General features: G+C 39.6%; 1 protein-coding gene across 1 annotated transcript in view; it reads left to right on the top strand.

Annotated features, from left to right (window-relative positions):
- LOC308131207 (ephrin type-A receptor 6-like) overlaps nucleotides 1-27247 on the top strand; it is a gene marked incomplete at both ends in the record, with an annotated part of 170750 nt that overhangs the window by 38853 nt on the left and 104650 nt on the right. Inside the window, one exon of the mRNA XM_080497845.1 lies at nucleotides 2499-3162. Coding sequence (XP_080353971.1) covers nucleotides 2499-3162 — 664 coding nt within the window. The remainder of the gene's footprint in view (nucleotides 1-2498; nucleotides 3163-27247) is intronic.

Raw genomic sequence — 27247 nt, 5'->3', positions numbered from 1 at the left:
AATGTTCATGTCGGGATATCTTACCTCATAAGAATCATTGGGTACTATTTATGGAGTGAGTTCGGGCACGGGGTACAATTTATGTTGCATTTTGGCAGTTGAGCTATCAATAATGATTAATAATTATCAATGATAGTTATTGAATATGTGATTGAAATTTTTATCTGATCTGTATCAAACACCTCGGGAGCGCCACATGTTTAACAGGAAATGATGGCCAATTTAGTTATATCAGTCTCATAAGATATACAAAACAGTTAATTAGGAATTGCCATAAATGGTTACATTTATACAATTACCAGAATTAACAGTAAAGCTTGAATGATTTTGGAGTGCTTGATACAGAAGAGGTCGACATTTCATTCACCTTTGTGCACACTGTTTAGACTAATAAAACAAACATGTTTGCCCTGGATCAACTTGTCCATGTTGTACCCTGCTCTTCACCCATTGTTAGCTGGGAGCGGCTCCAGTGGTCTGTGGCCATGGATAGATGGAATGAAATGACAGTTCATGCTCATCAAAACCACAAGCAAGTGACATATTTAACAAACAAAATACAAAATTAGAGCAGACTGTCGCATGCATGTGACGGACCACGTCACATCTGATCAACAACTGTAATTCAACAATTACACCTTGAGGGAGGAGCAGATTAAAGCGAGTAGTCTTTGGATGATTGAATTAGAACATGTTGTTAAAATGGATAATGAGTGCGTGAAAGCAAACATCAGGTGTTGATTACCACTCTCATCAAGAGGTGATATTCAGCTCAGTGAAAATCGGCTTATTAAATGTACAGTACATGCTTATCAGGCTAGTAGCACTGGCAAATTAACCAGCAGCTCTGTCAAGACTCTCTGACTTGTGTTTGCCTATAAACGAGCAGTTTTCCAACCATTCATTAGAACAGGATCTCTCTTTCCAGGCTCGAGAGGGCAAATGCAAGGAAGTGTGCACTTGTAATGTAGTTATTGCATTCAAATACAGAGTGGTAGTCATACCAAAGCGGTGTGTGGCAATATCATTAAACTTCACTTAACCCCTCACTGCATTTGTCATTTGACTCTGCAGTGAGACAGTGTTGATTATAGAGTTTGGCTCCGAGCAGGAGACAGGTGTGCATGTTACAATCCAAAAGTGTGCAGTGTTTCATTACCCGTGCCATAATTGTCAGTTTGAGCCCCTGATGACCAAAATGTATGTTTATGGTAATGATGTGCAGTCGTTGGTTTAAATAAGACCATTCCTGTTAAATCCCCTCTCCCTCTTACAATTTAAATGTATTTCATACAAACTTTAATTCAGGTCTACGTAGTTATGTTATATTAATATTAGTGGAAGCAGCAGTGGTAGTGCTACTGAAAAATGTAACCCAACCATTTCAGGTACACCATATAAGCAAAACAGTCTGAATATCAGTCTAAATATATATCTCTTACTCACACATAAAGGCAAACTCTGCAGGTTTTGGATGGTCCAATGCTGCTTTGTAAGCGAAATGATTTGAGAGGCCTTTTTCCCAGGCAGGTAATTTGATTCTTGGAGGTCGATGTTAGGTGGTTTTGGGGTCGCCGGCTAGCCAGTCCCCACTCTAATAAAACCACAGTGCTGTGCGGGACCAGGAGGCTAAAAACCCCCATTAACTTCTTTCCCATCAACACAGGGACAGGTAACCTAATGACCCTGCAAAGCTGCCGTGCGCCCTGATCACGTGACCTGGGAGCTGCAGAGCTGATGACTAGGCAGCTGGAGTCAGACATCCTTCTCACAGAAAAACTGTCTCGATTCCTGAAGGAATAAAAGTAAAACAGATTGTTAGTTTACCTTTATTTTTCGAAGCGGCCTCGGATGGTCACGCCGTCTGTCTAAACTAAGGCTCATGGCCCCTCAATGAGATGTTTGATAGACATATATTTGACGTGTGTATACTTGATCTGCTGCAAATATTCTACTTTTGCTCATTTTATTGAAATAAAAGGTTTGTTTGAATCCAGATTGTATTTACCATCCATAAAACTCCCAACATGGTGACTCCTATTGTTACTAGTGACCTTATGCTCCTTTGGCTTTGGAGACCATCTGGCAAGGATTTTCACTTGTGCACAACAAACACCAAACTTCATCTCAAACATAATTATGTTCCTCAGAGTGCAATTCTTTTTCTATTTAGGTCCTTCACAGCGCTTTCTTCTTCTTATAATGGGCAAGGGCTGACAGATTGTAATGAAATTTTCTGTTTGCACTGGATGGCAGGCTGTATCCGGATTAAGTGACCCCAGTGGTGTTGCCGTTCCCAGACTAAAATATAATTTTGAGAGCTATTGGGATGTTGTTCTTTCTGTCACTCACTTTCATACTGAATACTGTCATCTGTCAGCATTTCCAGCGGCGCGTCAGGCATTTGTTCTTATCGATTAATTACTTTCTTCCCACTTTGTCTTACAATCATGTGTTTTCTCCCCCTTCCCTCTGCTGTCTTGTTATTTCTCCTTCAGTGGGACGCCATCACAGAGATGGACGAGCACAACCGACCCATCCATACGTTCCAGGTTTGCAATGTGATGGAGCCCAACCAAAACAACTGGCTTCGCTCAAACTGGATCTCCCGACAGGCCGCACAGAAGATCTATGTTGAGCTCCGTTTCACTTTACGTGACTGCAACTCCATCCCCTGGGTGTCTGGCACCTGCAAGGAGACCTTCAACCTCTTCTACCACGAGACAGATGAGACTCATGGCGTCAAGTTCAAGCCCGTCCAGTACACCAAGATTGATACCATAGCTGCAGATGAGAGCTTCACTCAGATGGATCTTGGAGATCGCATTCTCAAGCTCAACACTGAGGTGCGTGAGGTGGGGCCCATGACCAGGAAGGGCTTTTATCTGGCGTTCCAGGACATCGGTGCCTGCATTGCCTTAGTGTCAGTGAGGATTTACTATAAGAAATGTCCATTCACGCTGAGGAACCTGGCCTCATTCCCAGACACAGTGCCTCGTGTGGACTCTTCGTCACTGGTGGAGGTGCGAGGGGCTTGTATAGACCATGCTGAAGAGAGAGACACGCCCAAGCTGTTCTGTGGAGCTGATGGAGACTGGCTGGTTCCCCTGGGACGATGTGTGTGCAGTGTCGGCTATGAGGAGATTGATGGATCGTGTGTGGGTGAGTTTATCAGCCTTTCCATCATTTATTTTGTTTTCCATTTTCTTAACTTCAGCATCTATAAACTCTGAAATCACATTTTCAGAACTGATTAAGAAAAAAAAACACACAATACAGGTTTTCCCGTACAGAAGTATTGTTGTGCACCACACCCAAAACATACATAAACAATTTGTTACCGTGTTTGATTTGTCATTTCAGAAATTTTCTACCTGCATTTCTCACATAAAACTGTTAGGAACATGTCTGTGGGAATTTTCACAGATTCTTTCACAAGTTATCATTTAAATATCTTCTGAAACCATCCATCATTCATTTTATTTTATAAATGAAATTACATCCTAGAGTATGTAACAAAGTTAAACAGAGTTCAATATAAGTTATTTTAAGTATTGATCGATCCTTGTATCTGATAGATACATAACATTGAAGAATACAATTGCTAATAAAGTATCCGCAGGGTTCTATTTCCATCCTCTATCTGTCCGCTGTATGGCAGTAATTAGTGATTGTTTATCTTAACAACTCGCTCCCTACAGCTTCCGTTCATACCAACTCTTCCTGCGCTGTGCTGTCAAACATCAAACATTTCCAAAATGTGGTTGTTACTATTTTCATATTGCCCTCCCCTCTTCATACCTCCTTATCACTTATCCTTTATTCTCCTTCTTCTGCTCCAGAGTTATTATTAGCTTTTAACTCACTGGAGATTCAGATAAGATGAAGTGTGAGAGGTTGTGTGTGTTTTGAATTGTTAGCGTGTCATCAGAGTGCTTCTCTGCTGCTTTCTAAGGCTCGGTGTGTGTTTCATAAAGACGGTGTCATTGTTGTAAGAATCTAAATCTCCCTATTCAGTCTGAAATATTGGCCCAGGTTCAGGACACAGTTGTCAGTTTTTACACTTGTCCAACAAAGTTCAATTAAAACATTTTTCTTTTGTTATAGTTTGCCTGTATATCTGCAATATTTCATCAATGTGCATTTTTATTGCTTTTATGATAAAAAAATTTTTTTCACTTAATATCAGTTGACAATTAAATCAATTATTGCATCTGTTGTAGTGAAAAGAAATCACCAACCAACCAAAACAAAAATCAATCAAGAAAATCCATTAATATGTATCAAACTGCATGTGGAGTTTTGCATAAATTCCCTTCATAGGTTTGTAAGTATATCTGAGTAATATAAGCAATCTTAAAAGAAATATATATATATATATATTTCTTTATATATATATATTTCTTTATATACGTGAACTACTGTTAAATCCACATGGAAGCACTTGAGGTTCGGATGTAACAGACCTCCAGAAAATGAAATTATAAAATGATACTGTATTAATTAATGACATAAACATTTGGTATTTTACTATCAAATACATTTCACTCTCACATCATTTGGTATTATCCTTTTATCCTACAGTTGCTTTATATTGGTATGAATGCTGTGAATATTTGAAAGTTACCACTTAACAGGGCTAAAATAAGCTGTATGTTTCCCAATGTGCAAGATTCAGGACTTGGTTTTATATGACACAAATCCTTATCATGATAAGTGTGAAGGTTGCACACATTTTCAAATGTTGCTCAAATATTGAACTTGTCAGTGCCGGATTTTGGTCTTTTTTTTTTTTGCTCATAAACCACTACTGGGCTGCCATGACAGTCAAACATGTTAAAGCCAAACTCAGCAGTGTTTTTTTTTTTTTTTAACTATTCCAATGGACCAAATACTGTGTAGAAGTATCTTTTGCATGTATGAATGTGTATGTGTGATTGCACATTTGAGACACATGAGACAAAGACTGTGTGTAGGTGTGTTGCCGTGTTTATCACAGGTTTACCACCCGTTGTCCCAGGGGCTTCCTTGGTTTGACGGATTACCTCAGACGGCTTGGTCACAGTTTGATCTTGGGCTCTCTGATATGGGCTTTAGGTTATCACTGGCATGGCCACTCACTGTGAATGCTACCTTCAAGAAGCTCTAACGAAACTTCTCTTCAAACCCTGTGAAGGTCTGATGTCAGGCCAACAGACACACACAGCTGTGATCTACAGTAGATGGATTTCAAAAGTACACGATCAATATACTGGCAGGGATTTTAAACTTTAAAATAAAGATGTCATGAAAATAAAAACACACTTTATTTTCCGATTGTGCAGTGTGACATTCTTAAAATTTACAGCTAAACACAAAAGTATGGTAAGATGCACAATAGACACAAGTATTTCCTTAAAATGACAAAATACAGTTTATTTGATCCCTTCCAAAAATGATCTATCGATCCAAGATCACCACAGACTGCAGCCTTGCTTGTGGTGCTTCTTTAGAAACATGCCGCCAAGACTGCTCACTGGTTGTTTCTTTCCATCACCAACCAGATGTCCTTGTGTAGTTGATTACAATTCATCTTGTGATACAGGTCGCTTGGGTTTCTCAGCTGCGCTTGCAGCTGCATTGCAATCAACAGGCCAGGGGTGAGACTGCAGCTGTGATTAGTGCCCAGTTATTCAGAAGCAGTCCCTTTACTTGTGTCGATTCCTTTATTATTCCCCCCTCTATTCTTATTCATTAGTTCTGTGACAGAGCAAGATCAGCCAAGGTAGATACATGCTCATCTTTGAAAACTTTGAAGAAAAAAACCCTGACAGCAAAGTCATTGTGCTTTTGAGACAGCTTGAGGTGGATTTGCAGGCTTATTCTTTATCCTGGAGACAAGGACATGATGTGGTGCATCCCTGCTGTCTGCTCCGTGCCTTTCAGCTGGGCTGCATGTGTTACTCAACATGTTAATACATGTGCAGAAACACAGCCCTGCGAAATGAGCAAGTGGCCAACACTCAGTTTACTGATATATGCATTTGTAGTATATAACAAATTTGCTGAATGTTGCATTGAAATGAGTGTTGGTGGGAAATTGTCTCTATACCTTAGGCAAGTCTGTCTACAGGAGCTGCTTCTGCTCAACATTGTCATTTACAATTTCAGGCAACCTTTACATTGTTGCCCACAAGCCTAGATATTGGCCCTATATAGTGCATTAATTTCTATTACCTTCTTCCTTCACTCCCTTCTCCTCCAAACCTTGCTCTCTCCAAAGCAGATTTCACACTTGGGTTAAATTCAGCCCTTTGGGCAAAGTGATGGCATTTTACTGCAATGTCAGCCCCGAAATGCAGCTCCTGTTCATTGTTCCGGCTTTCAAACAGGCTTCGTTATTAAAAGCCTCCACACAAAGTGCCACTGGAGCACCTTGGGCATTGAAGGAGAAGAGTGAAGGGGTGGCTAAGCCAATCCTTCAATTCCCAGTTTACAAGCAGCTGGTCTTTTAAATGCTATGCCTGCTTGACTTGCCTGCAGATGTGACAGATTTGAACGATCTGTGATTTCAGTAAAATGCCATAAGTGTTCAAAAAACACATCATTGACCTTCATGCTCATCATATCTGCTGTTATGATGCAGAATTGACAGTTGATGCAGGTTCTATGGTTCTTGTAAATCAGACCGGTTAAGTCTTAGTGTTCAGAAGCTTCGCATGTGAAAGAGAAAAGCAACACTAATGTTTTCTATTGTTTGGTACATTATTTAAGAGATGATTGGTTCAGTGTTTAATACCCTAATCTGGATAATTGCAAAGGCCCTATTGGTGTCTACATTATAGTATACAGTCATTTAAAATACTTCAATTTTCTTCAGCACGAGTCTATGTAGATAGGTGAAATTCCTTGAGTTCTGCCTTGTGAAGTTTCATAGATACACAAGAAATATGCTGTCAAAAGGTTGAATAGGAGCTGTTGCAATTGTGAGGTACAAGTAAAGGACATGTTCTCCACAAAGCTCAAGTCGGAAAATCTTGGATCTGGATGCAGCTGCTTGATCTCTACCCATTTCCACATAAAGCATGAAATGCCACTGAGAGACTGAGCAATGCGCATTAACTCATGCTTTCCATATGTATAATCCTCGACATTCAAACAAAACAAATGTATTACTTGAAAGACTTTGTTAGGCATGTTCCTGAATTGAATTGAACAATGTCAGGATACATTTCAATGCCAAGTGTCAGTATGGTCGTGAGCCTAAAGTGTTCAACTTCATGTTATTTTTACAAACCTAAAAGGAGACTGAGACTGGTTTTCACTAAGACACAGTCTTGGATATTATAACTATAAGTTGAAGGGGACAGGCGTTGCAACCGTTGGTATTTTCAGCTAAAACTGTGAGAGCTGTCGAGAAAATGTTGGAGGCAAGCATGCGACAATATTTGTAGGCTGAGGAATCAGAGACTGCAATGGAGCATTTTAATGGCCCTTTAATGTAATGAGATAAATGTATCTGTCACATGTCTGAGAGGAAAGTTCTGAGTCCCTTTAAGAAGCGAAACTGTTTATAGTTACCGTCATCAATAGGTGCTGACATACAGTGGCTTGACTCATTCTCCCTTTTGACACATTGATTCAGTGAATTAAGCAAAATGTAAGAAAAAATGGGAAGGAAGACATGGTAAAACAGAAAATCTGTATCAGAGCACATCTGTTTCATCTGCTACACATGCACAAGAATGCACGTAGATGGGCTGCAGTTAATGAGATACTTATGATGATTCCACTGTTCTCCTAGAGGCAGTAACACATCCAATTCTTAGTGCGTGAATTAGATCCTTACTATAAATATGCCATAACCCCACAGTTCAGTTTGAATATTATCTGTGTATTTGTGACAGAGAATGTTCCTTTATTACTGTGCAACATCTATAAGCCAGATGCATAATGCTGTGAGGTTGCCTGTCTGATCCACATTGCACCGGGGAAGCCCTTAACACAAAACGAATCATAGTCATTCAATTATAAGCATCGACTCTTCAAAGATGCTAACATTTCATGTGTCCATAATTTGTAACAAAATAATGTGCTAGTCACACATTCTCACTCAAATGTATTTATCCAAGATGATTTTTTTTGAAGATCAATAAGCTTTCTCAAGGTTTCTTTGTAGATTTTGCTCTCAAGTGTTTCTCAGAGAAACAGCCTGTTTTCCAGCACCTTTTGTAACAACAATATCAGAACAATACAGTTTTTGTTCTTCTAAATATCCATTACTACATCCTTAATCTAAAATTGTTGGGGGGGGGGTAAGCACACAGACAATACTATATACTATTTACCATTGACACACCGATTCAAACATTTTCCAACTGTTGTTAGATTTAAACGAAATTGAACAGCACTTATATATTAGCCAAGTAGCAAAAACAAATACGGAAGTACATGAAGCAGAAACTGTTCTCTGCATTGTATAATACTAACAACTACTCTGGACTTCACTTCTACTACAGTCACCAGGCTGTATCTACAGTGTTTGCATTAACAGCTGTAAAAGTCCTTTGTTAAAGGTCCACATTATAGTGCTTCTTCCTTTGAATGACCTATGTGACTTCAGCTGAATCTAATTAGTAAGTCTCATGTCACAAGTATCGATACTTATATGTGCAGTAACTGTCACATGCCTTTTAAAGATGTTTATACTAACTCTAATCAGCAATGATGGTTTCTTAATAATATTTTACCAAGTTGTTTTAGACCCCAAACCAAACAACCTATGATATTTACAAACTAGTGAGCAGCCTCTTTAAAGATTAGAAACATGCTGAAAACAAAAACTGAGAAAGGAGTTAGCAATGCGTTTAACTTCAGGTAGTGTTGTGTTTTTTTTGTTTTTGTTTTTTAATGTTTACATTTTTTATCCTGTGTTCTTTGATTTCTAAAACAAGTGGTTTGTTTCACATGCTCTGTCCCGTAGTAGTTTCGTTATTTAGCATGCATCCTTTTGTTATTTTGGTGACGTGAACAACCATTTTTACATGGACTTCCCCCCCACTCCTTTCTAAACATTTGATGGATGTGTATGCTTGTTATGTGTTCCAATACGCTGCCTTTAAACGATGACAATCTGTACACTTTCCTTCTCTTCCCATGCCACACACACACACACACACACACACACACACACACACACACACACACACACACACACACACACACACACACACACACACACACACACAAACATCAATAAGTGCAATCCTTGCTGTTAATGCAAGAGGACCTTTTGCTCTCTAAATGATTGACACACACATGCATTCAGTCAATCAGTGTCTCTCTCCATCTCTCGCTCTCTTGCACGCTCCAGCTTTTCCCATCTTTCCATCCCTCCCAGTGTAAGATAATCCAGTTGATGCTGTTATCACTCAGTGTTTTACAGCGGCTCTTGTGTGTTTGTCGGGCTCCTCGTAAGAGCTCTCAGCAGCGCTATGAATAATGTAATCACAGTGTGTTTGTGAGGGTTTATTTATATGTACGTGTGGTCCTGTTTTTGTGTCATTGTGGCTCTTTCCTGTGTTGGGCTGAAGCAGACTGAGAGGAATCTGCTTACGTTTCAAACTAATGTTATGCTACAATGGAGAATTGAAGCACTGCTCATCTTTTCAGAACTTGATAAAAAGAAAACAACACACAAAATAAAAAGACAACAATATGCTGAGATATTTTGTGGCTTGACTGGTACTGTTTTATAGTCCATTAAGTTTTAAAGTCAAAACCAAAAATGTTTAGAATGGGGGGGGGGGGAGGAGGGAAAATGCCAGACTGGATTTCTCTCTTGAGTACTGAAGATAAAACCAGTCATGTTTTATGGAGGGAAAGTAACAAACTTTAAGGTCTCAAATGAACTTTAAAGAAAATCAACAATCTGCAAGTGTTATTAAAAAGAAAATGATACTAACTTGTCTCATCCAGCATGCCACTGAATGAACAACATGTGTCTGGGGGTAGTTACACATAGGTAATTGGGCAGGTAAGTGGAACAGCTGTGTTAATCTTAAATGGCATGCTGCTCTAACCATCTTGGCGAAAGTTTCACTGATAAGACATTTTCAATTACGGCATGAGAACCGTCAGACAACAATTACAGCACATATCCTTCAACCTGTCAGCCCACCAAATGAGATGTCACACACACAGACGCACTTACGGGAGGTGGGGTGCTCGGATGCAGACGCAAAGACACGCATAATGAATCCCGTGAAACTAACAGGCAAAATGCAACTATCTCTTCAACACACCCACACACTTGGCATCATGGGCAACACACACGCTAAATCCAGGGTGCACTCAGGCATTCACAACAGTGTGTTAATTCTCGAGACAACATTTTGCTCCAACAAAACACGCTCTAACAAACACACACAAAGAGACACACCAGGGGGCTCAAGCTGGCATCAACAACAGAGCGGTTTACAGACGGGCCACACGGCAGGGAGACACTGTGACATTTCAGAAAAGGATGGTTTTAGTTTAACAAGCTTGGGCCTTCAGGCTTAATTGGGAGTGTCTGGGGAGGGAGAGGGAGTGAGAGGGTGAGGGAGAGAGAATGTCTTCTGTGTCTTCTGAGCCTGGTCATGGATCGTAACCTGCCAAGCAAAATTTAATCTGGCCTCATTCAATGTCAGCGCTAATATGTCATAGATCTCATGTATCCAGTCTGTTGGGCATCATGCTTTCACAGTTGTTCACAATTGTCCCGGGAATCACAAATTCAACACAACCTCTTCATTAGGATCCCGATATATGATATAATGTGCCCCAGTCAAACAACTTTAAACAATAGATGTTTGAAATAGGTTTTATTTCAACTTGCAATGGCTTTACAGGAATATAGATTATTGTATTTTGCAGACATGTCCCAAATATTCCAGCTACTTCATTAACATACATCTGTAATGACACATTTACTGTTTTTCTTGATCACATTAGATTGTCCCACTGTATCTGTGGCCACTAAATTTGAAGTTTCATGAGCTGTAGATCTTGTGAGCTGTTGAAAAACTAGTTTGCAATGGATACAGTAGGTGAAACAAACACCAATGTAATGATATTCCCATGTCTTATTTCATATAATTTTCACAAATAACCATGACGTTCAAGTTGATCAAGTTTAGAATTGCTACTTATTTCAAGACTGTAATTTAAAGTTTCAGAACACAATATTCTGGAGATTTAAAGAAGATACATTTATACAAGAAAAAGATAACGGCAATATTAATGGTTTTATCCCTATATATATATATAAAGACCTGACTATGTGACTTACACATTTAGTCTCAAAATAACATGCTTCCCACAATGTTAATTATTACTTAGGAATACCAAGAAGTGTTAACAGCTATACGTCAATGCGATTACATTTTTTTTTTACATGTATTGTAACACTTTTATTAAATCAACGTATCTTGAAGCCATTAGCGCTAATCCCACCCACAGTTGTTACACTGTCTTTATTAATCTAAAATCCTTTTCCCCCCTATTTTTTTCAATCCAGAGCCCTATGTCATTAATCCCTGTGTGAACCCAAACAACACGGCTAAACTTGAATGCCCGGCTCTTTGCTTATTGTCTTGACAGTCTGTGTGCTGGCTTTTGCTTATGGTGCCGTCACAAAAAATATAATTGACCCTTTTGATGCAGTCAGTATGCTAATGCCGGTTTCCCCAGAGTTGTCATTAAGCTCAGTGTACCACTGAAAGGCGTCGAGTTTCCCTCCTAAAGACTTGATGGGGTTTGAATTATGCCCAGTGTAAATAGTTTGGTGTCAGCCCACCGCTGCAGTCTGTGTCACTGCATGCTGACAGCATGCCCTGCACACAATCAGTGAAAAAGAAACACAATCATTAGACGTTGTTTCAAATCAAAAGAAACAGCATGACATTTTAGCAATCATAACGCTAATGAATCAGACATCTGACTGCAAGAAAAAAAGTTAAACTCATATGTGGTACAGGATGTAGTTTGCTTCATGAAACTGTTTTACTAAGAGTAGTATAGTGATATTAATTCTGACCTGAATCCGATGCCGTTTACATGCTGTGTCACACCTTCAGCTAATCAAATTCAAAACAACAAGCCCTCGATGTGTCCCTCATTTTTTACGTTGGTTGTCTAAATGATTTCATTTAGACAAGCCAGAATAAAAAGGGACACTCTATTGTTGGTGTTTCAAGACACAGTTGCTTGCTTGTATCCCTCAAAGTAGCAACGGAAAAACAAAGCACATCTGAGGATTAATGCTTTACCTTGCTAATTAATTTAACAGAATACAAGATGTAGAATACAGAATACAGAACTACACTCGTTAATTAATAACCTTACCTTCACTCTACAGTCTGGTTTTAGTTGTTGGCATGTGGCTGATCTGTTAAATCATGCATGTGTGGCTATTACAGATCTTTTAATGTAATTTCAATGTATACCAGCGTGATTGTGTTACATCGCAAGCCTTGAGGTCAATGCAGTCAGTGTTATTTGGTAAGCTGCAGAGCATGTGCATTAAGACTGGAGCTCATTTGTGTAATAGGTTGTGATGCCACAGTTTGCCAAAAACATACATTTATGGTTACTTGGTGACTCTAAAATTAGCCCTCAGTCTGTATGCATGTGGGACTATGTGTCTCTCTCTACTTCTGTTTGCCCTGTGAGGGACTGGTAATCAGTCAAGGACATACCCTTTCCTCATCCATAGTCAACTGGGATTGGCTCAAGTGCCCTGCGATCCTAGATTAGATACAAATGTTATAAAAGATGGATGGATTGAGTACAGGATATAATAAACGATCCATTGTAAATAGACAAAGTAGGCTAGTGATGTGCAATACCACAGATTTTCTTTCTGATCCCTCGCTATGTAAAACAGACCAATGGTATTGCCGATACTGATCAGATACCGATTGGATTCAGACATTTTATAAATCGTGGCCACTTTCCTCGTAAGTCTTCCCCACGCTGCTGTTTTAACAAGTAGTCATTGGTAGTCACAGCCTCTCACACTGCACGAGACAAGTGTAAATAATCATGTCTGCAGACTGTACGAACACATGCTGGCTCGCAGCTGGAATGTGTTGCATATTGCATTATCGCATCGAATGATTCCATACACATGAACAGAGTCTCAGCATTTAACATTGAAAGAAATCCACAAAAAAGAGCAGGAGGAGAATATGGATGCGGTCATGGCTCATAGAGAGAGGACAACCTGGAGGATCATTTTGTAACAGGAGCTTGAGATTAGTACTTGTTCGCATCTATTTTACGTGAGGATTTCCTGTTTCAAGTGTTATGTTGCTCGGAAGAGGATGAAGTTGTGGGACCGCTGCCTCCAGGTGGAGACAGGAGGAGTGACACTATGAACGTTTCAGACCGTGATAAGACTTTCATGTTGTTTCAAACAGGAACGCTTTCTAAAATGAATGCTTTGATTGTTTTCTAAATAGGTGGGAATACTTCTGCAGGAAACAACCTGAGCACGGCTCCATCTTAGCTTAAATATATGTGTATAACTTTGCTGATTGTTAAATGTGTTCAAGCTTTTTGAAAGATTGCACACAGCATGGTTGCTGTTTTCACAGCTGAAAAATCTCAAAGCATGTCTATGTCCGCAGTCAGCCACTGTCGTCGCCGGCAAGCACAGTTGCACACAGCACAATTACCTTCTGTACCGTCTGCACTGCCAGTGCAGCAGGCTGGTGCAGCTCGAGGTCCGCAGTATGCATTTCCACACACAGACGAAATGGTCCCATAAACTGGTGAGAAAAATCTATGATGGATTAAATTAATAATATGCACATAAAGCATTCAACTTCTCTCACCTCGGTATGTTCTTTCGTAGATCATGTCACAGTAGCTGGTTAAAGAAGAAGAAAAAAAAACCTTGCCAATACAGACAATGTTGGAAATGCAAATATTTCAGTGAGGTAGCCTTTTTTGTAAAATCCATTCTGGACGGAGGGGGAAAAATGGCTGTGAATAACGTCTTTATGTGAATATATTGCACAAGTGTGAATAATGTGACTGGAGATGTTTTACTCTGCACTCTGGGCTGTGTGACGCAATGACTTTTGAGGTTTAGCTCTTGGTGGGATGAGGGTTTATGTAACCTTGCAGGGGTTTTTTTGTTTTTTTTGCTGCCATTTTGGTTGCTTCACTTTCCAAGAAATAATCAGCTATCGAACGAAGAGTCTGATGAATGCTAAGTTTCTCTGTCACATTGTTTTCAGATTTACATAAACTGATGAAGCTAAAGGGGATAAAAGCATGTTCATATGTAAAGTGTGTGAACACGACTGTCCTGTTTTGCATTTGTGATTCACGGCTGCCTCTGTTTGCTTATTTACATCACATCTTGGTAAAGCTTTACCTTCCTCTGCATCGCTTCAAATCACTCACTTGATGAGCACGAGACGCTCTCATGTTGTCGCCCTTCAATCCATAATTGGAAACAAATGCAGAGAGGTAGAGTGTTTAATTGACGTTGTCAAGCAGGGGGCGTGCTTCTTGGGCACCTAGAGATCTCCTCAGCTTTTTGCATTTTAACTGTTTAGTGAATAAATTATGTAGATTGTGTATGTGTGTGTGTGTGTGTGTGGGGGGTTACAGGGCTCATTTTTTTTTGAGAGAGAGAGAGAGTCCTAGTTGAGATGTGAACTTGCGGTGACTTCTGCTCAGCCCCCCCTTCACTGAGAGTTACTTCAAAGCCTGAAAGTGATCAAAGACTGCTGAAAAAAAATAAATTCCCCAACGTAGCGGCACCCTGCATACATACAGCGCCTGCCTGTCTCAACACCGCACACTCTCTCAGTCAGAAAACAAAAGCAAGCGACACCGTCTGATGATTTTTTTTTTTTTTTTTTACTTTTTTGTCTCCTCAAGCACAGTCCTGTCAGACATTGCAATATTTCAATTGATTTCCCTTTTCCCTCTCATGTGTGTGAATGTGTGAATGTGTGCATGTATGCGTGCGTGCCTGCCAGTGTGTGTATGTGTTCTATTTTAGTACGAAAGCCAAGAGACTGAATTAGTCATTAAAGAGTATGTATAGCATGACATGGCCCAGATAACACATCACAGGGCTCCATTGAAGAGCAGACTTGTCATATACCAAAGAACATTTAAGGAACTGGAGACAGCTTCTACCAAGGAGAAGAAACCCGTAGGAGAAACGAAACAGGGGTTATTGGGGGTTCAGCATCAGTTATGACTGTGTTTCATCTCTGTTGCAGTCTGTTGACACTACAAACCTAAAATAAAATAATTTATACTCGTGTGTCCGATAATTAACTCGTGCTCATCTACATGTTTTATCTGCCATGTCATAAATGAATCATTTATAAGCAGTTCTCATTAGCAGAAGAGGAGGGGATGAGGTTTTCAAACTTGGTGTAATTAAGATATCGCTTTCCAACTTTTTCTTGTGCATACTGATGGGCTGTATGCATGAGCCAGAACTGCTCCACTCACAGCTCAATCAACACAAGTGAGGACTCGTCTAATGTGTGAGCTGGCTCCGCGCCTGAATACAGAGATCGCTGTCCTCCAATCTCACTTCCAGCTTATCGGCCTCGTCACTTTGCTGTTCGCGACAGGCACCAGCTTACAGGATGTTTGTGCAAGAATTTAGTTTGCTCTTGAAATTACAAGTGGAACTTTCCCCCTTGATGTGGGAACATAAACACATCTTTCTTTCTTTTTTTCACTTGTCCCAGAAAGTGCCTCTCATAATTTATTTCCACCTTCATCACCCTCTGAGCTCCCTGTGAATCTGTTTCTGTTCGAGTGGAAGATGTAGCACTGATGAACAGACACTGTTCTAATTTGGTCCAGATTTTGGCCTAACACTTTTCTCAGTGCATCATATGTGACACACTATCCAAGAATAAAAAAAGGTGAAAATTGCTAATATTGGTGGCTAATGGAAAATGTACTTCCTTGGCAACACATTTAAAATATTGCACATAGTTTACACTTTTATATGAAATAAGTAATGAGTTCAGCTTGAGCCTCAAGCTTTATCAACACTGTCAAGACATTTTAATTTAAATTCTCCTGAGGGATTACTCCCCTGAGATGATGAAAAGGATTGTTGTTATTAGTCTGAGGAGCGCTTTCAAAATAAACTATGTATGTCGGTGTGGTACTCTGATGTGTCGTTATTGGGATTTAGGCTTTAATTGAGCCTCACGGCTCGGAGGAATGAGTTAAAAGACATTCTGGTTGCCCCAGCATTATTATGAATGTTGTCTTTCACAGAATTCGTGAACAATTGAGAGTTTTAGGAGAACTCAAACATAGTAATCTCATGCTCCTTTTTTCCGATTAGTTTTGATTTTTAAGTTGGAATTTCAGTTTTGCTCCTTCCATATTGCAATAATTCCCATATTGACTCCATTTCAAATTGTAATGTTTTGGTTTTTGCCCTGTAGGTATTGTTCATGCATCCCACTCTGTCCTTCTATCCTTGTCAAGTTAATTTAAATATATTTATTTTATTTATATTTGTAATTTTGAAGAAATATGAAATGAAGTGTGTTGAAAATAAGCTACATTTTAAAGGTATTTGCAAATGTATTTAAGATTGGGATTTCCTCTGTCTGAATGTAAATAAACATAGCAGTAAGTAGATTACAAATTGTGAATTTCTGAGACCTTTTTACTTATGTTTTAGTTCATCAAATGAAGATTATCTTTCACCAGTCACCAATAAAGTCTTTAATAATCACTTCAGCTAATATTTGCAGTTCTTTTAGTTAAGTGGCGTTTACGGTTTGTGCGGCATTGCCATGAAGAATATATTTTAAGTACACTATGTGTTGTTTTGTTTAAACTCACACAATCATAAATGATTTACAGGACTTTACAAAACTACATTTTTCACTTTGCACAATGCACAATGTACCGCATCTATTTTACCCCCTGCACAAATGTCAGCACAGTGACAGCAGCTTCCCCATTTCTCATTCTCTTCCCCAGCCGATGCTCCTATGTTCTCCTATATGACCAGTGCAGAAAGTGAGCCAATGACCCCGGGGTACGCTAGGCTTTAACTAGCAGTAGGTGTCTCCCAATATGCCAGACTGCAACAGCCAAGCTTGTTAGTCACACTAGTGGAACTACACACACACACACACACGCACACTCACATGCACACACACACACACACGTGTCCTGTGGATAGACTTAATCCAGCCATTGAATGCAGCAAGTAGTGATAGCAAAACTGGGTCAGTTCTGGAGAAGAGTGCGGTGAGAAACTGTCTCCCTGAGGGTGGATTGAGGTCTGAACTTTGGCTGACCCTCCTCGCCAACAAGTGCGCCCATACAATAAAGACCTCAGAATTTCAATCTGCTTAAATTAATGCTCACAACTTCCCTGATCAGCCTAAAATGCAGGCTTAAGCCTTGGGAAGAGTATTTCTGACACAGATAAAATAGAGTAGCTGTAATTGGGTTCTCTTCATGCTGAGATTATTGGGGAAAGAACTTAAAAGCAGAAGAGCTGCAAACGCTGGTGAGTCACTTCCCTCATGGTTTGTATTTCACTCGCAGGTGAAAATGGTGAGCACTGGTTTTTCTTTTCTTTTTTTTGTTCAGGGACCTTTATGCCTGCATTTCTTTGTATCTGTCTGGAAAGAAAGTACTTTGACTTGAGACCCTCAAACAGCTTTAAGGACCTCACAGTGATCGAGTGGTTAGCACTCAAGCCTCACATTGAGAATATTGCGATTTGATCCTGGGCTTGAGGGCATTCCTGTGCTGAGTTTGGTCATCCTCTTGTGTGACAGCTTTCATTAGACACCCCAGCTTCCTCACACGGTCCATAAACATGTGTCTTTTAGCTGATTCTAAATTGGCAGGAGGTATGTGGATGCGATTGTGTGTGACTGTCTGTCTCGTTGCTTTATCCTGATGGGCTGGTGGGACTTCTGGATTTTCCCCTGGCTTCCATTCTGCTGGAATTGGCTTCAGTCATCCGAGACCTTAAGTTGAATGAAGCCGGTGTTGGAGATGGATGTAGGAATGTATGGATAGACAAAGGTTTTGAAAAACTTCACACCAAGAGCTTTAAGAAATGTTAATCTGTTTCAAAAGTATGTTGCACGTTGGGGAAACAATGTTAATTGTGAGGTATAAGTATAGCCTTCAGATCACAGCCAAATAATTTTTTACTGACTTTTTGTTTGGCTAAACTTCCAAAAGCTTAAATAGCTACCACAGCAATGTCTGTTTGAACATAAGAAGTAAAATATGCCAGTGCAAAGGATAGGCCTGGACAAGTACAGACCTCTCAGCGACTCCTTGGGGCTAAAAATCATCTGCATGATAATTGTGATATGTAAATATTGATAACATGGAGTAGTAGTCAGAGCTAAATAGTTGCAAAGTTGCTGTTTCTCACTCGCAAAAGGACAATTATGTCAGAACAAGACCGTTTTTAGCTATGAACTAACAAATAAAACAGACGTTTGCACCAACAATAGTCCAATAATATTCCTCTCGATTTGTTTAATTCTAAATTGCATAATGTTTATAAAATTTGATTTTTTTATTGGCAACTAAAAATATTTTGATTATTTTTCAGGAGTGAAGCTTTCTGTCGCTGGAACAAGCCCAATGTATCACAACATCAATGTATATAAATGAGCAGAACAACATGATTCTTGAGAGGCACAGTGGAGATAAATAGTGCTCTAAAGACATGAAGTAAAAGTGTTCCATCCTCCAGCAAGGCTTTAATACTATTATTATTATTATTATTATTATTATTATTATTATTGTGTGTGTGCATGTCTGTGTGTTGGTAGTGTCAGGTGAGTGGACGACAAGAAGAGTCAATCTTTGGTTTTAAACAGCTTTATATGTGCTGCAATTCACTTTGTACTGACCAATTTTATGTGGTTACGAAGCTGAAAAGCATTGTAATAGAAGATAATGTAAATGTGACTACCCAATACCCTTTGCGTTGTGCATTCCTTTCCTCCCTGTGCACATCTGACTTGTGTGGTTTCCTCCCTGTACGATGGAGGTCGCATTGCGAGTGGTAGTACTGGCCCACAAATCAGTAGAATGTTAGAATATTGCCTTTTAGAGCCATTTCAGCTGTCATTAGTCTTTACAATGGTAACACTTTGTACCATTAGGCTTCAGCAACCAGTCAAATGGATAGGCCAACTGAAATTTATAAAACACCTAAAATGTAAAGTGGCTTTTTTTTAACCGCAGTAAAGGCCAGCAGTTAGAGACAAGAGCACTTTAAAATGTTCTATTCTTTATTAGGTGTGTGTTTGTCATAGGTGTGTGTGAGCTGAAGAATGAGGAGGGGCATCGTTGGTGTGCGTGCATTGTGTGTGTAGTTGTATGTCTTCTATTGTATTCAAATAGAAGATTTCTTGATCTGTTCTCAAGATGCAATTTTTATTTTTATTTAATTTTATTTTTTATCATCATTATTGGAACAAATGCAAATACATCTATGTTTTATTGTTTGTAATCTGCTTTGTAAGGTCAAAGCCTAATGACTTACTTGTGGGGAAAGATACTGAGCCCGAAAATCATTGAAAAATTATTCAAGAGTTAATTTATTGAGCGAAAATTGTATATAGGATAAGCGTTAGTCGCTTAGTTGTGATGTGATATGAAGTATTTATAGGGGAAGTGAGTATTTTGCTTAATTTCTGTATTTCTCCCCGGTTCTTTTGAACTGAAAATAGCAGATGAATACCAGTCACAGAATAATTAACTAAATAGTAGTGATATGAGTTGGGAGAGGTGTTTTCTGGACGATTCTGTGGCTTTGTTAATTGCTTTTGCTTCTCACTTTCCTAAATAACATGCAATATACCTTGCTGTGTTACCCTCTTTGCTTCAAAAGCATTTCTACTTGCAAGTTAATGAACCACAGCATGAAACACTTCCCTTTACAATATGAAAACAATGATGAAACTATGCATGAATGTAAGCCGCGTCCACATAAAATCAACCCCAGTAACATTAACTTCCTTTAAAAAAAAAAAAAAAAAGTCTAATGCATGTATCAGTAATTGTGTTAATGTCCACATTTTATACAAAGTGTTGGAAGGTCAAAGGTTTTTCAATCTGTGTACAATCTTGTTGTACTTGACATCTCCTCTATATGAACTGCATGTAAGGCGTTCACTCAAGTTTAACGTGTGTACATTTTGTGCAGATTAGTTGCCATATATTGCACTTGAGTCTGTTCATATGTACACTTGTTTGATTGTCTTTATGATCTATTAGCAGATGCAGCTGGTAGGCAGCTCGTCACACTCCTTACATTAAAGCTGATGTATGCTTATTGAGCAGCCAGAGACAGAAACCAGAGACCTGATTTATAAACCAATACAGCTTGTTTTATGAGGGATTGATCTGCTTGTGTCTCCATCGGTGAAGCGTTCTCCTTTTCTCCATTCAGACTGACAGCGTGTAATAACGACGTGACAGTGAAAGTGAGCAATGAAAGTTTACTGTTTCACCGGTCATTGGTAGCACGTTTCAGATATTTTGAAAAGTTCAAAACTTTTTTCCAAACAGAATGGTACATATTGATGCTGTACACTGTTGAACTACGTTCCAGGATTATTAGTTTTGCTAATGAGACAAGTATGTCTTGAAATAAAGTAATCCAAAATACCTATGCATGTCAAAAATAACACTTTTGCAAAGGTATCACAATTACAAAAAGCCACTAGTACTATGGGTTGAAACAGCATCAAATGAAAGCCATTGAACCAATACATCATCCCATAAAATAACAGAAAAGGATGAAAAATGTGATGTAACTTAATTACAAAAATGCATCGTTTATCACCTGTCAGACTCATTTTGTATGACATTTTTGTGTGTGATTAAAACTGTGGTGTTACGTGAAATTCTGTTGTGAAGGAGTCTGCAATCTAATCTTTTGTCAAAACCTCTTATTGACTTGAGAATTACTGACTGATACAATGTAATGGATGTTCTTTTCATGTTTTGATTTATACTTTGGATGCCTGTTAAAGAAAGAGCCCTTGGCCATCTTCTTATGCTACACTTGGATGTAGGGCTGTAAGGGTGTACGGTCACATGATTCACAATAACTTTATCCTGAGTAATAATGTTTAGATTATAGGCCGTGATTACCATCATGTGGGTGCCGGAGCACCAGAAGACCTCACTGTGTCTGACCCAAACCTCTCAAAGCCAGACACACACACACACACACACACACACACACACACACGCACACACACACACACGCACACTTGCATGCAAAATCAATGAAAAGGCCGCTTACTGGCCACCTGGTTCTCTTTTTGCAGTTTCTTTTCCTTTGTGCAATTTCAATCAGGTGGAGTTGAAAAGAAATGGTAGTGTAAGAGGAAAATACCTGCTGCAGCTGCGGTTTTCAAAGCTCCAGGCAACAAGACAACACACACACACACGCACACGCACACAATGCCAGGCCATTGGTTGGGAAAGTGCAAAAGTGACTGGGGTCCACCACTTCAACAGTGTACCTGTTGGATCAAAAAAAAAATTTAACACAACAAAAATATAGCCTGAAAAGAAATGCAGGCACCAGCATCAACTGTGGCATCAATCAACATTGGATGGTCCAATATCTTTTTTTTTTAATTGTAATTCATATTTTCAGAGTAGAGATCATGATAAAAAAGGAATGAAAAAGAAAAAAAAACCCATTTATTTACAAAAACTGCATTTAAGAACTGTAACCATGAAATAAAATATAATACTCTCGGCTTCTAATTAACTTGTGTTTTTTTCAGTTTCAAAGATTTCCAAAAATGATCACACATAAGAAAAATGATTGGTAACATCTGGCACTGTAGAATGTATAAGGTGTAAGGTATTATATCGCTATTTATACATAATGCACGCTTCCGAACAGCGTGGGGCAGATGGCAGACAGCGTGTGTGGCGTTGTGTGGGTGAGCGGTTTGCTGATCTCAACGTTGTGGATGGAGTGGCCCATGGTGGCGATGGCATTATGGTATGGGCAGGCATATGTTGTGGACAACACAGGTGCATTTTATTGTTTGCATTTAGAATGCACAGAGATACCATGACGAGATCCTGAGGCCCATCGTTGTGCCATTCATCCACTACCATCACCTCATGTTGCAGTATGATGATGCACGGCTCCATGTTGTAAGGATTTATACACCATTCCTGGAAGCTGAAAACATTCCAGTTCTCGCATGGCCAGCATACTCACCGGACATGTCACCCATTGAGCATGTTTGGGATGCTCTGGATCGGCGTATACGACAGCGTATTCCAGTTCCTGCCAATATCCAGCAACTTGGCACAGCCATTGAAGAGGAGTGGACCAACATTCCACAGGTCACAATCAACAACCTGATCAACTCTATGTGAAGGGGATGTGTTGCACTGCATGAGGCAAATAGTGGTCATACCAGATACCCCCACCCACCCAGACCCCCCCAATGAACCAGAACTGCACATTTGAGTGATCTTTTGTTGTGGCCACCCTGAGGCACACCTGTGCAATATTCCTGCTGTATAATCAGTGTCTTGATATGCCGCACCTATGAGGTGGGATGGATTATCTCAGCAAAGGAGAAGCACTCACTAACACAGAGTATTTAAATATTCCATTGCACTATAGCTGTTATCCTTGCTATAGCTATGGTGCAATGATGGAAAGTTACAGATTCCCAATTGACCTTTTGCAACTCAGCAAATACTTTAATTTGTCAGTTGTTGTTTTTTTTTAACAATTGGAAATCTATTGGACTATTTTAGGAAGTGAAGCATTCAGCACCAAGATGGAGACTCCAGTAAAATGAACAATTTAAGCTGCCACCCAGTTTGTCATCTAATTAACAAAAAATAGAAAAACCAAAAAAGAACAAACAAATTTGAATGTGAATAAAAAGCTTCTTTCCCAAGTGGTTAAATTCTAGTTTACACCATGGATTGAGGAGGATAATTTTCCAATAATTCATGTTTGAGTGGCACATTTGCCATCACTATCCTGGTGATATTGCTGGATACTTTTCACTTAGCTTCTCCGAGTAACCACGGTTTTTAAGCCTTATGTATTTATTGGCTGGCATATGGCAGAGTTCATGTGTTCCCTTCAGGATCATATATTCCCACCTGGAGCATGCAGCAGATGGCACGATAATATTGTTATTTTAATAAAGCATGATTAGTCATTTTCACTAAAGTCAAATGCATAACACGACTAAGAAAACATATCATGCTTTTCTCATAGTTACTGCATTTTGGAGATTTTCCATTTATTTCCTTGTTCTCTTAATTAATCAGAAGAGACTCTAGTCGAGGTTCATTAGAAATGTCACAGTATTCATAACCCAAGCATAATATATTCTAATAATCAGATAACAATGTGAGTTTAACTTTTCAATCGACTTCACTTCAAGCTGTTTGTAATAGAAATCAGAAGTTCTCTCTTAGATATTTTACTGCCATCTGACATGCTGATCTTTTCCTTCTATTACCAAAGAAAACGATGCACACGTTTCCTTTTAGAATGAATTGAAATTTATGTGGACACTTTCCTCACAATGGTTGCTCTGCAGGGAGAAGAAAAGGCTTTCTGTGGTTGCCCTATAAAGACGAGAGGGAACGCAGGTCTGAGTCCTCTCTGTGGGTTCCCCACCAGGATGTGCTTCAGAGGGCAGGGAAGGGGGACACCTACAACTTTTAGATAAATCTCCAACAGGCAAAAGAAAAGATGACTGGGACTTCAGGGAATGAACAAGTACAATGGCTGCAGCGTATTTGGCTGTCGAGTTTCCATAATTCTGTTCAGGAATAACTCACAGCTGCTTAGGTGTATGAGACGTTACGGATTGGAAAATGGGTGTTCAGGTGTTTGATTCCCAGCTGTCTCAGCTTGTTACAAAAATCATTACAGTTTTCTGGAAAGATAATTGCTATAACAGATTTTCATACCTCAAATTAAGCTCTACATACTTGTTTGTGGGAATTTTTATACCGCTTATTGTCTTGTACCCCTGCTAATCTGTGCTGTTACCTTCAAGATTCAAACCTTGGAAAAAAACGAATATCTGCAAGCTTTGTTTTCCATGCCTCTATAAGAGCCAGAGGACTTCTTTTTGGGAATGTGTCTCAGCTACACATTGAGAATATTTAAGTATTTAGTGCTAAAAGTCACTATGATCCATTTCTTCTGGTACTTATACCCACAGTATTTAGCGACGGGTCCTTTCACACCTGATGCTTGTTTTTGGGTGTACACAGTTGAACTGTAGGGTGGCATAGCAGGTCTGAACATGACCCTCACACTCTTCTGCAGGCCAAAATAAAGCTGCAGCAAAACAAATTCTTCAGGCAGGCCAGTCGAACCAGAGTGTGATACAAGTGTTGTGTGAAAGTCATGACACCACAGTGCCCACTCGCTGTCTTTTGTACTCAATAAATCTTGGCTAAAAGGATTTCTGAAGCATGACCAGATACAGTATGTATGCTGTCAGATACGCCAGAAAAAATGTACTTCTCATAACGACAGTCCTGTTAAATGTACAATTCCTCTTGTTGCATTGAGCAAAACATACCAACAACATGCGACCACTCCAACAATACTACTGGGGCTATGAAAGCAGGTGTGAATTCAACTTGTCCTAATTATAACGTATATCATGTTTAAATGTTGGTCTTTACCAAATGTGTGCCCTGCTCCATACTAAAAGGTATGAACTCGCCCTTCTTTCAAAGTTTATGTTGAATTCAGGCCAAAACGTTCAGATGTAGTCAAGATGAAACTATTGAAGAGAAGTAACTGAAGTAAAGGGCAGTGAATTAACTCTTATTTGAAACACTAAAAATGACACAATTGTATTTAAAAAAATACAAGAGGCAAATTTGTAATTTAATCTGACATCATGAAAGTCAGTGTCTGTGGGCAACAATATTTGTAGATTACAATGTGATTTGTGGTGAGATTACAAAGCGGCTGGAGAGAAGATGAATGAAGGTCATTAGAGATCAGACAGAATACATGAATGAACAAAATGGAGACGAGCAGAAAAGTGAAGATACAAGGAGCCAAGATAGTGAAGGTATATCAGCTGAAGTACCTGAAGTCAACCATCCAAAGCAAGGGACAGTGAGTAGAAGTGAGAGCAGGTAGGGCGGAGTGGGTGGAGAGGAGTGTCAGGGATGGTGTGTGACAACAGAATTGAAGCAACAGTGAAAAGGAAGGTTTCCATGGCAGTTGGAGAGTTCGAGACAGGAGCACTGTCTGAAAGAAAGGAGGCTGGTTTGGAGGTGGCAGAAGATACTAGGATTTCCATTGTGGGTGACGAGGAAGGACACGATTAGAAATGAACAGATGAGAGGAGCCGAAAAGATTGAGCAGTTTAAAGATAAAGCTAAAGAGTCTTTAATATTATAATATTATTATATTGATATAATAATATTATATTATTATTATTATTATATCAATATTATTTTATTTTTCAACACACTTTCCATTCCTCTTTTGCCATGGGATTGCTCACATTTGAGCCCCCTCATCCCCACCTAAGGAAGTGGGTGGGGATGAGTGGGTGGGTGGGTGGGACACACACACACACACACACACACACACACACACATAGTGGCGCCGCCAGCTGGAATATTGTACGCTCTGTGCGTACAATTTTTTTGATGGTGTGGGAAAAAAAAATGCCCGGGCTGCTGTTTCTGTACGCGATCTCCCCGTGGCCGAGACGAGTTCGTTGTTAAAGTTTTAAAGGGGGGGGGGGTTGTACTATGGAATTGAATCCTGGTGGTACCACTGCACACACACCAGAAACATACTCAGTGTTCTGATTTGTCTGTCTGATAGTGTTGTCAGTGAGACTAACTGACAGAGAGAAGGAATCTATTACAGGATCAATTTGGCCTTGCAATTAGGTGGCAATAGGAATTTCTCATTTCACTTTTCTCTTTGTAACACTCGTCTCTTGGGAGCTTTGATGGAGGGATAAAGTGATATAGTGTGAAGGCTGGCAGACGAATAAAGAAGAGGCAGGATTATGAGAGGAGGAGAGAGTATATGTGCAGTAGTACTTTGGGAAAAAAAATGTATATAGGAGCCCATAAAGAAGCGGAAGAGCCTCAGATCACATTTATCTTTCAGTTCACGTGATTGCAAAAGCACAAGGTCCTATTTTCTTTGTAATCTGTCCTGTTCTCCCCGCCACACTGCTCATCTTTCTGTACCTCATCTTATTTTCATGTCTGTTTTTTTGTGAGTCAGATTTCTCATCAGTATTCCTAAAACTTTGTCATCAGCCTTTTTGTCACACTTTGAGTTCCAGATAATTTTTAAAAATACATTACCCATACAGGGGCCCTAAACTTTTGATAAACATCCCCGACAATTTGACAATTTGTGTGTGTGTGTGTGTGTGTGTGTGTGTGTGTGTGTGTGTGTGTGTGTGTGTGTGTGTGTGTGTGTGTGTGTGTGTGTGTGTGTGTGTGTGTGTGTGTGTGTGTGTGTGTGTGTGTGTAAAACAAAAGTAGTGTATATATGTTTCCACCTCAATAATTCCTCCCTAAATGATCCATTCCTAATGCACATTCATGCTGCTGGCACGTTGCTCAGGCTGAACCGCTGCTATGGTGTAGCTGGAATATTGAGTAGTTACACACAGTTTTGTTGTGTTTTTTTTGGGGGGGGGGGGTTTAAGTCTTTGGCCGACTTTTCAGTTGAAATAGAAAAACCAACAGTCCATATCGGCGTATAAATGCCAGTGATGTTGAGCACTATTTCTTACAATGGTGGTGGAAGGGGGGCGGGCCAGTGTGCCCCTTTTGGTTAAAAATAAACCGAAGCTCTGGGATGAACTGAACACCAGGTGAAGGTGCTGAACGCTCGTCATAACAATAACCAGGTGCAAAGCTAACTCACCTTGCATGGACAATGTGCAGTTCTCAGTTTGTAGTAATATTGTGCAATCAATACAAATCATTGTTTTTCTTCTGCAAATGATTTTGCTTTTGTGTGTTTTTTCTGTAAATTGAGTTGTTCTGATCCAGGAAAATGAGCACGGAATTGAACTACCTATGCTCCGATGGTCTGCACAGTGGTGCAGTGGGTAGTGTTCTCGCTTCATAGTTTAGAACTCACAGGAAATACAGGCACAATGTGGAGTTTGCATGTTCTCCCTATGCAACGGTGTGC

Source organism: Blennius ocellaris, assembly GCF_963422515.1.
Source record: "Blennius ocellaris genome assembly, chromosome: 6".
In the NCBI taxonomy this organism is placed as follows: domain Eukaryota; kingdom Metazoa; phylum Chordata; class Actinopteri; order Blenniiformes; family Blenniidae; genus Blennius; species Blennius ocellaris.
This window is presented reverse-complemented; position numbering and strand designations above follow the sequence as displayed.